At 37.3% G+C, this 11,055-nt stretch overlaps 1 protein-coding gene across 1 annotated transcript in view; it reads left to right on the forward strand.

Annotated features, from left to right (window-relative positions):
- LOC102208029 (uncharacterized) overlaps positions 1-11,055 on the forward strand; it is a 41,802-nt gene that overhangs the window by 23,069 nt on the left and 7,678 nt on the right. The window contains exons 10-17 of the mRNA XM_013914986.1: positions 1-24; positions 1,043-1,113; positions 4,547-4,608; positions 5,460-5,515; positions 6,000-6,217; positions 6,901-7,166; positions 8,266-8,379; positions 9,812-9,953. Coding sequence (XP_013770440.1) covers positions 1-24; positions 1,043-1,113; positions 4,547-4,608; positions 5,460-5,515; positions 6,000-6,217; positions 6,901-7,166; positions 8,266-8,379; positions 9,812-9,953 — 953 coding nt within the window. The remainder of the gene's footprint in view (positions 25-1,042; positions 1,114-4,546; positions 4,609-5,459; positions 5,516-5,999; positions 6,218-6,900; positions 7,167-8,265; positions 8,380-9,811; positions 9,954-11,055) is intronic.

The raw sequence follows: 11,055 nt of genomic DNA on the forward strand, positions 1-11,055 counted from the left end.
CAACCCCTCCATCGACTGTGTGCGGTGAGCCAACATGAATCAGTCCCCATCAGTGAAGGAGTTTCTCCTCAGACTCTCAGAGGAATCATTCACAGAACGTAGAATGCCCAAAATAATAATAACAACTACATATTTGCTTTACCTTGAGACAAGCTTTCAAGCACTTAAGTCAGAGTTTTTATTCTGAGTTGATCAAAGACCTACAGCAGCAGAAACAACAGTCAAAGAGTACAGGGGTACTGAGGAAAAAGTAGAAAAACAAAAGATGCACTTCAGAAACTCTAACAAAACAAACAAAAAAACTTTAAGTCTGTTATGTAAGTCACTTCTAACTTCATTTGCTTCACAATAGTTATGACAGATTCCTAATTAGCTTACTAATCAATGAAGGCAGAGGGAAGTACACAGCTACAGAATCCAAACGTCAGACAAACGTCAACAGGAATCCAAACGTCTGGCCAGCTTCAGAAAACAAACAGGCATTTAGCTGTTTTCGAGGACAAGCATTTATAGCAGAAACCTGAGATTTTTTTAAAAAATATATGCTTTTCAAAATACCTTTTAAAAGCTCCTGTTCAGGTTCTGTGGCATAACTATCTGACTCACTTTGCTCTGTACTAATGTTAGATTGCTGTAGTCACACAATAATTATTTAACTGCAGTAATGTCTTAAAGTCATAAAGACCTGGATGAACTCAAATTGCCTGCTTCTAAATTCAGATTAAACTGATTTTATTAAAAATCTTAGAAACGTTGTATCGAACCAGATACTTTCTCTGGATGGCATTTTCTCTGCCTTCAGTAACACTGTGAGGAATCTTGAAGTAGTTTTTGATCAGCATATGTCCTTCAGTGCACATAATAAAGACATATGCACGACTACTTTCTTCCATAATATCTCTAAAATCCTGTCTCAGAGTTATGGTAGGACAGGATACTCTTCACTGGGTCCCTGTTAAATCCAGAATCAGTCTCCTCACATACAAGGTGATGCCATCTAATGTATGCACATTTAAAGTCTGCTTTTCTTGTGTTGTTGTAGATCAGAGGAGGAGCAAACAAAGGAACTTGAAGTGGAGATGCTGGAAATCCAGGCGGCAGCTTCATCAATAGGTACGACTTTAGTAGTTTCTCTCAGAAGATAAGTAAGGAACAAACACGAGTATCTGAGTCTTACAAATGTCAGTTCTTCACACAAGTGCTGCTGATTGGCTGAGGAAGAGTAAAGTAGTCCTGGTGAACCCACAAGAGGCAGACTTGGGCGGGTGTTCACATACAAACTGTGTCTCATCATTGTACATACGCACAGTAATGACACACCATCATTGAGAGTCTGGATAATTCAAAGGTAGCAATTTTAAAGTGGAAGTAAGTAGAAAAAAATATTTTTCTCTTAAAAAGAGATCAAAGACAAGGTTTAAAACATCTATTGTGTTTTACTGTATTATTTATTGCAAATAGAAAAAAAAAAAGCTCTACTACAATTACAAAATTTATCTGATTGGTGTTTTATTTCATATTATCACAGGGTAACATTTGAATAGTTTAGATTAGTGTACAGTGTTTCCTGTTAGTCCCCTCTATTAAGTGCCCATTTATTTCAACTACATATTCAAATTATAACAAACAGTTGAATACATATTTTAGTATGTTCAAGTATATTTAGTAATTTATATATTAGTATTTCAGTAAGTTCCATCAAGTTCTTTTACATATTTACATTTTTTTTAAAGTAACGCAATAGTTACTTTTCCTGGTAATTAGTTACTTTTAGAATATTGTAACTCAGTAACTAACTCTGTTATTTTTTTTGAAGAAGTAACTATTAACTATATTGAATTACATTTTCAAAGTAAATTGCCCAGCATTGGTCTTTACCTTACAACATAAAGCACCTTGACATGACTTTTGTCATGATTTGCGCTATACTGAATTGTGAAAAATGTAACAACATCAACAAAAATATCCCAAGAGAGAGATTACTTGATCTGCTTCTGTAAATGTGTGACCTTAGAGCCAAAAAAGTCTTTTACAACTTTTAAAACAACCCCTTCAGCCTTTACTCAAATTTGCTAGTGAACAGGCCCTTAATGTTAGCCATCAATAACACCATATTCATATGATTAACCTCTAAATAAAACATAACATTAAACCATCAAAATGTTTGTTTTAAATTCTACTCGGATGAAATTTTAAAAGCTGCAGCTCTCATATTTTAATCAGTTGAAGCTTATGTCGCTGTGCATTTATGTCAAGATGGCAACATTGTCCAGCAAGTTTGAAGTAACCAATTATTAAGATTGAATTATGTTATGAAAAGGTCCCATACCTCAGAACTGAGTTTGGCAGTGTTCATCCTGACTTTTTGTATCTATTTATTACATTTTTTATTTTGTTTAGTCTTATAGCCAATAAATGGGAATATTAGAATCTTTGTAAACATAGCCACTGTAAGGAAGCAGATACACAAAGGAAAATAACTACTAAAATACTGCACTATACAAAAATCTTCAGCCACCTTTCATTCTGCTTCCATGACCACTTTGTCATGGCTGTGTGCTGTGCAGGTAGGCAGGATTGGACCCAAAAGCAGGGCTCATGGAGGCAGAGGTGAACTTAAGATACTCAGTTTATTACAGGAAAATAAGAAGAACAGAAAACTAACTAAACTGGGAAAACAAATAAACTAACAGGCAGGCAAACGGAACACAGTGAAAATGAGGGTGAGCAGACATTAACGACGCAACAGAGGGCAAAGGAAAACACAGGGCTTATATACACAGGGAGTAATCAGGGAATGGGAAACAGGAGGGAGACACAGCTGGGAGAGATCAGGGCTAACAAGACAGGGGGGAAGTAAAACTGAACACACTGACATCAGACATGAACCTTCAAAGTAAAACAAGAAACAATTTACAAAAACACAGATTGACACTGAACTAAATCTAGAATAATAATCAAAATAGCACAACTAAAGAACCAGAACATAAATCATAATACAGAAATCTACCAAAATATAAGAAACTGCAAAAGCCGGGTCAAAATGACCCAGAACCGTAACACACTTTCACAATAATATTTTATTTGTTTTTTTTAAGCCAGTTAAGACTGACCAATGAATTATTTAAGCTAAAAAACAACAACAACAAATAAACCAGTGTTTTGTCAACACATACTAGACAAATTTGTGTAATAAAAAGTTTTAAATTGTTTCTTTAGGCAATTTCTTCTAATAGCTTGTTGCAAAATCACATATTTTTCCCCCCATTTTTTTAGTTGAATCTATTAACATTTTCAAAGATAACACAGTTTGGCAGGCATAAAAATAGTATTTTTGTACCAACATGGGGATTCTCAGCTATTCCCAGAAAACTTAGCATATTTCATCATTCCTAAAAATAAATAAATACATTTTTATTTATTTTTTTATTTATTGTTATGTTCTTAAGAAATAGGAGGGAATCCAAGAAAGACCTGACACAGGACCTAAGAGAGGTGTCTGGACCATCAGCTGATCATTCTACTGGTTACAAAAGTCTCATCAGAAATGGTCTCAGTGGAAGGATCGGGGTAAAGAAGCCATTCTTAAGGAAGGGAAATGGAGTTACACTAGAATTTTTGTTTCAAATCATTGTCAGTATGTTTGGAGAAGGTCATGAGAGATGACAACACTGAGTGTCTACAGCTATCTGTAAAACAGTGGAATCTCTGTCATGGTTTGATGCTGTAATTCAGCCAGTGGCGAAGATCTTTTCAAACTTGATGGAATTGTAAACACAGAAAGTGTGTGAGAACATTGTGTTTTCCATTGTGATCCCAGTGGAACACTATCAGCCATACACTGACCTCTCCCGAATCTGGACCCTCAACATTATTGAAGCAGTGTGGGATCATCTTAACAGAAAATGAAACAAAAGGCAGAAACATCAAAAGAAGAATTTTGAATGTCCTTCAAGAAGCCTGGAGAACTATTCCTGAAGACTACTTAAAGAAATGGCAAGAAAGCTGCCTAGGAAAGCTCAGACTGTGCTGAAGAATAAAACTGGTCATACCAAATATCGACTTTGGAAATAATTAAAATTGCAAAAGAGTAAATAAAAATAAAAAAGCTAAATAAATCACTACACCTTTTTCTCACATTTCCTAGCAAAATATAAATAAATTAGGTTTGGAATGAGACTTTTCCTCAGTACTGTAAGTAGTAGCCCACTCGGTCTATATTGAACACAAAAAACGTTGGCTGTAGCTGTAGAGTCTAACTGAAAAGTGAGTCTATCCACATAGCAGACAATATTAGAGAATACAAATATTCAACTAAATTGTTTGTAGCTAACATGCTTCAGCATTGGACAGCTACCAGCTAACTTAACCAAATCGATAAATGGGGAAACAGCAGCAGGTATTTCCACAGGTGGAATCCAGAAGTTTCTGAGAGAAAAATGATGGCAGGAAACCTTGAGCTGCTGAAGTCAGACTGACTCAGGTCTTATGAAGAGAGCTAGAGTATTGTTTATATTGCCAACAGCTCTTTGTCTTCTCCCATCAGATGACTCTGAGGTCAAACCGGGTCCAACTACACCAGACATAAATCCCAAAGATGTGAAGAAGGTGAGAAAAGAAACTATTTATATTTCAGAATAATCTGAAGATTCTAAGATTGGTAGATCCTAACAAACTCTTTGAATGCCTGTTGTGAATTTATAAGATGAAACTAACAAACTTCACTACACTACACATGAATAATTATCATATTGCATCAAGCTTTAGCTTTATACCCTTTCTGTGGGATCCTGATTAGTAAATTTACTGTCAGGTTCTATAGCCCATGCTCACAGGTGTACACACGGGTGATCACACCCACAAACTACACCCTTTTTGGCTCCTACCTCAAAGCACACTGTGTTGTGTTGATCTTATGTGCTGCACAATAATGTTTAATATTTAGTATTTACTGTCATATTCCCATATATCATTGTGATGTTGTTTATTCTATTACTCTTGTTCTCTTCTGCTTGTTTTCTTTTTTCTTTCTCAGCAGGTGATCCAGGTGATCGATATATGCATTTTTTTTCTTCTGCCCGTTCTGTTGGTTTTTGGTTTTTGCCCTTCTCCCCCGTCCCTCTTCTCAGCTGTTTCTCTTTCCCTCTTTCTTTCTCCCCTTCTTTCCCCCAGTCAAGTCTGTCCCGTATTCAGCAAGTGAAAATAAAACAAACAATAAAAGGTGAATCAAATGGACCATTACGGCAAGGCTGGGATGGTCAATTTGGTAAAGTAAATCCGTTGGGCATCTTTCTTTGCCTTTAGACAACAATTCTGATGGCAAAAGAGCCAAACGGGACAGGCAAAAAAAAGAGGTTCTATAGCCCGGTATTCTCACACTGTACATACAATTTATCTGTAAAGCATGCTTAAGTTAAGTTTTCACCATTTATTAACAAATGTTTCTGTCTAAATTCCAGCTTCCATCCAGCTTCATACCTGAAGTAAAAAATGAATGTGCACAAATCTCCTACAGGTAACAACATCATAAATCCACAGCTGTAACAGCTTTCATGTCACATTCTCAGTAAATTTTCTATAAAATTTCTGTTGTTCTCATGTCTCACAATTAGAACAACACAGATTATGCAGAACTCTGGGAGCATTTTAGCATTAAATTTTGGATAATACTTTTAATGCACACTACAGGAAAATCTTTAGCTGTGTTTTTCATCTCATTGAAGACAAAATTAGGGAAATGTAGAAAAATAAAACAAGCTTTCCTTTGAACCACCAACAGAAACTACTATAATTTCTGTTTCACTCTTTCATCATTAGTGGAGGTGCTACAGGAGTAAATGCTCCTGGAGTTACCTGCATTAACTTTGATATATGTTTTACTTTTGTCTGTGTGCTCCCTTTTTGGTCAGTGATCGTGAGGCGGAGTCTGATAGGAACAAATTTTTACATTTTAGGGTTTAAAAGTTCAGGTCATACAACCTTTATGTTATATCCTGCAGGTTCAAGTGTCCTGGTTCAGGTTTGTTCCACTGTATTCTGACTGGACTGGTGTTTGATATGACTCGAGAGGCAGAGCTCCTGTACAAAATCATCCAGTGGGATGAGAGCGTCCTCCAACCAGCTGGAAAGATGGCTGCAGGGCCACTGTTCGACATCAAATGTTGTGAGGATGCTGTCCGTCAGCTACACTTCCCACACTGTGTAAAAACACAGGAAGGTGAGCAGATTATTTTTGACAGTAATGCCCACAATAATCACCCACTCACCCCAGAGACTTGTTGTATGTCTGCCTTTGTGATGTTGACTGGCTCTTGCTCTGGGTGGTTGCTGCAGTCTGCTCTTAGGTCCACCAGCCACTTGGCAGTGGTGTTGTGTGACACCTCTTTCTCCCAAATGTTCTCCTAATATTGCTCAGTTCCAGTTGTGTTGTGTTGTTATTCTCTTGAAGCTGAGAGTACATGCTGGATAGATCTTTGGAGAGCAGGCTGTTTATTTTCATGCTCTCTGCTTCCCTGATATATTTCTTCAGCCTTGATAATTCATATTGATTGACTTTTACATGTACTCAACTATGTGTGTGTGTGTCGCTATATGTGTATATGAATGGGCACAAATATACATACAGATTCTCACTATGAGTCACACGTGAACATAGTCGTGCACATGAGCTCACTCACTGAAAATGGAGAAAGTGAAAGTGCACGGTCATATTGAAGTGATTGATGATGATCTTAGTAATATGAATTCATTCCAGACAGCATGTTGAAAAGAAAGGAACAGAGAAGAGATAAGAGGGTCAGAAAAGGGATAAAAAGGCTGTTTGTAAGAGTGGGTAGTTAAAATGAGTGGATCAGTGGGTGTTCAGATAAATACATGTCTGTTGACTCTGTGTTTTCACAGCTCTGCTCTCTGATGGCCTCCTGTCTGTTGCCCACTTCACTGATGATGCAATGAGCTTCATCAAACCACTAAAGATCACAGATACTCATGTGATTGTCGATAACCCCCACCTCTCTGCCTTTGGCCTTGTCCTGGATTTCCTGATGGGCATTTGGAACAAGCAAGTTAAGGGGCAAGTTTTATTGTTCCTCAGTCCACCAAACCATGCAAAACAGACTCAAAACATCAATGTGCTTCTTCTGCCAAGAAACATCCCCATGACTGAGGTAAAAATTCATTATTCTTACAGCTTCATCTTTTTCATTGTGTCAATAGAATCCAGTTTAGTGCATAGTTGTGTAGCTTTATATTCACTTGGAGTTGTAGCTACCAACAATGAATGTGAACATTGATTAAAAATGGATGTGGCAGGTGGAACCACAATGTGTTCCAGTGTAGATGTGCAGTGGGAGAAATGAATCACTTACAAATAAGTCCCATTATAATTTCTGGTACTAATAATTGATTTTCTTTGTGGACAGGCTGTGAAAAGCTGACTTGTGCTGTTGCTGTTGTAGCATTTCCTTCTTTGTGGAGCACATGGTGTTTAGACATTATGGCTGCCCACCAACCCACAGCCAGTTTAAAGTGTTACTAAAAAACATCTTCATCTTAAACTGATCACTTCTATCAAAATCCTTGTAAAAGCAAGTGTATTACATAGCAGCCATATTTAAAAGACAATTGGCTCCTTACTTTGGTAGTTACTTTAAAGCTTTATGTAAATAAACTTTAATTCAATGTTTTGGAAATTAAAAGAAACACTTGTATGAAACCAGTAGTTGCACCTGATTAAGGCTAGCTGACTTGTAAGGTTTTAAAAACTTTCTCCAGTAATCTAAACTTCTATCCACCATCTTTACCAAAATTCTCCAACTGTCACAATGTGTGATGGCAGATGGCGTGGAGGTTGTGTTGTTCGGACCCAAATGCAGACAAATGAGTCACAACTGAACTTTAACTACATTCATCTCTCTCTCTAATATCGCTGCTGCTACCCAGAACATAACCAAGCAGTGATTATAAGCATCCATTACTGTATACTGCACAACAATACCAAACTCCTAAATATAAACTCCTGTTTATATTACCCTTAGCTATTCAGTAACCATTTTAGCTGTCAGTCATGCATTTTTTTCTGGAAAAACAAAAATTAATTAGAAAAATAGTTTAATGATAACAAATCAAAGTTTCAATTAAAATGCCAAATGTTTGCTGGTTCAAGTGTATCCCTTCTTAAAATTTGTAGATTTTATTTGGTGTCATTGTGTAAATAGTTTCATGCAGGGATAAAACTTTATATAAAATGTTCTGATGACTCTTAAGGTAAGCAAGCATCATCAACCTTCCCACTTCATCCTGGTGCCTTCTGCGTGTAACCTCATCAAAAATACGACCTACACCGTTCACTGTCCCGTGGCCAATAAAATCCAACCCAAAGTAAGTACTCTGAAGAAAAGTTGTCCAGTACTTTAATGAAATGGAGGCATCAAGCTGTGTGTAAAATAATACCAGCAATATCAAAAATAATCACCCTGTGTCTGAAATGCAGATATTCTCTACATTTAACATTTAATTTGACTTTTTGAATCAAGATGTTGTACGTTTTATGTTCATGTAGGTAGCATGTAAGGATTTATTGGCAGAAATATCAGTGTCTATAATGGAGGAAACTATAAACAGAATCTGGGCCTTAGGTGTACAAAACTATGCCATCCACATGAATTGAGACATGAGATGATAAGAGGAATGGGGTTACAATCACTTAATGAGACTGCCATAGTTAAAGATACTGATTAGGGCTGGGCGATATGACCCAAAATTCATATCTCGATATTTTTTAGCTGGATGGCGATATAAGATATATATATCTCGATATTTTTTTAAGCCATAAAGTAAGAACAAAAAGAGAGTTCTTAGTCAAAGCTGTGTCCCAGATGTCACACAGGCACTTTTATTAACATACAGCATAGATGTACATGAAAAAAAACACTCAAAATTAAATTATGAGCATTCATTAAATAATAATGCTCCATAAATAAAAGAAAACAATGTTGTTTTTGTGCTAAACAAAGAGCTCACAATTGTGCAGTCAAAATGTAAACTAATAGACGCTGAGCGTAATAACAAAGACAGACAGATTTCACAGCTGCTCTGTTCCCAAGTTTTACTGTGTGACTGATAGCCTGGAGTTTGAAATCCGCTTCATAACCACGTCTCTTACAGGTGCCATTTATGGACCTTATACACACACAATACGGTAATATTACGTTGAAGCACAGTACATATCACTCCGCGAAGCTCCTCGGTAGCCGTAATGCGCCGACAATCTATCAAGCGGTGCAGCTCCGTAGCTTACCAAAGTCGTACTCAAACATTTTTGACAGATTGCTGAGCGCCGTGTACCACATAAAATCGGTTCGCGGCCATCAAGCACAACCAGAATTCATACATAAGGCGCACTGTCGAGTTTTGAGAGAATGAAAGGATTTTAGGGTTAGCGCGGTTAGCTCGTTAGCATGTTTAGCTCGTTAACACGTTGATGCCGTCCAGCCCCACGCATGGGGCGATGCGTAGTAACTCGTTAACGGAGATTTGCCGTGTCCGTCTTGTCGCTGCCTGCACGTGAAGCGATGGGGGAGGAGGGGGAGTTGTCTTCAGTGAAGGCGAGGCGGAGTAACGTTGCGTAGAGACAAAAGTGGACGAAAGACAGGCAAACTTGCGGCTCCACAACTATAATTATAACGTAACATAGACTATATCGATATAAAGGATATTGTCACATCTTATCTCTCGTATAAAAATATATCGATATGTTTTAAAAACTCGATATATCGCCCAGCTCTAATACTGATGCTATGCTTCTTTTCAGAGAGCTGAGTTTGACATGGAGTTTGGACCAAACTACTCCCCAACATTTGTGATCCGCCTTCCAATGAATACAGATGAAGTGACTCTAACCATCCGAGACCAAACTGACACAGAGGTTTGGGAGCATGAAGCAGATCTAACAGGTCATTATCCTGAAATTTCTTTGGACATGTTAGAAAGGAATAGAGTACAATATTCATCTTGACTAATCCATGTTGACTTTGAGTTCTTCCTCATATTTTAGCACTTTTTGAGCTCCAGGTGTTTAAGAAGCTGTGATGTCTATTTGTATTTAATGAGGCCTTTTGCAGTCTACACCTATTGCAGGATAGCTAAGGGAGGATTTAGGGTCACCTGATCCAACCCTAACTATATACTTTATCAAAAAGGAAAGTTTTAAGGGTAAAAAAAAAGTAGTGAGGGTGTCTGTCTCCCAAATCCAAACTAGGAGCTGGTTCCAGTTCTGACCTTGTATGTGATGAGAAGGATTTTGAATTCTATTCTGCATTTAACAGGGAGACAATGAAGGGAAGCCAATACAGGAGAAATATGTTCTCTCTTTCTAGTCCCTGTCAGTACTCTTGCTGCAGTATTTTGAATTAACTTTTCAGGGAGTTTTTAGGACATCCTGATGATAATAATAAATTACAGTAGTCCAGCCTAGAAGTAATAAATGCATAAACTAGTTTTTCAGTGTTTCTCTGAGACAGGATATTTCTCATTTTAGAGATATTAGATGGAAGAAAGCATTCCCACATATTTGTTTAATATGTACATTGGAGAGCATATATTGGTCAAAAAACACCTCCAAGTTCCCCACAGTGTTACTGGTGGTCAAGGTAATGCCACCCAGAGTAAGAATCTGGTTAGACACCATATTTCTTAGATTTTTAGGGCCGAGTACAATAACCTCAGTTTCATCTGAATTTAGAACCCAAAAACTAGAAGTCATCCAGGTATTTCTATTTTTTTTTTTTTTTTGTGTCCCGTTTGGATCTTTAGCCATCAGAATTGTTGTCTTAAGGGCAAGAAAGATGCCAAGCGGATTTATTTTACCAAGTGGATCATCATGGCCTTGCCATATTGGTCCATTTGATTGACCTTTATTATAATTATGTATTTATTTTATTTTCGGTTGCTACAAACGGGACAGACATGACTGGGGTATAGGACAGGGAGAAAGAATGAAAGAAAGAGAGGGAGAGAAAGAAAAACAGAGGGGAGAAGAGACGGTGAGAAAGGGGG

Source organism: Pundamilia nyererei, unplaced genomic scaffold, assembly GCF_000239375.1.
Source record: "Pundamilia nyererei isolate P.nyererei 1_Seehausen unplaced genomic scaffold, PunNye1.0 scaffold00244, whole genome shotgun sequence".
NCBI classification, from domain to species: Eukaryota; Metazoa; Chordata; class Actinopteri; order Cichliformes; family Cichlidae; genus Pundamilia; species Pundamilia nyererei.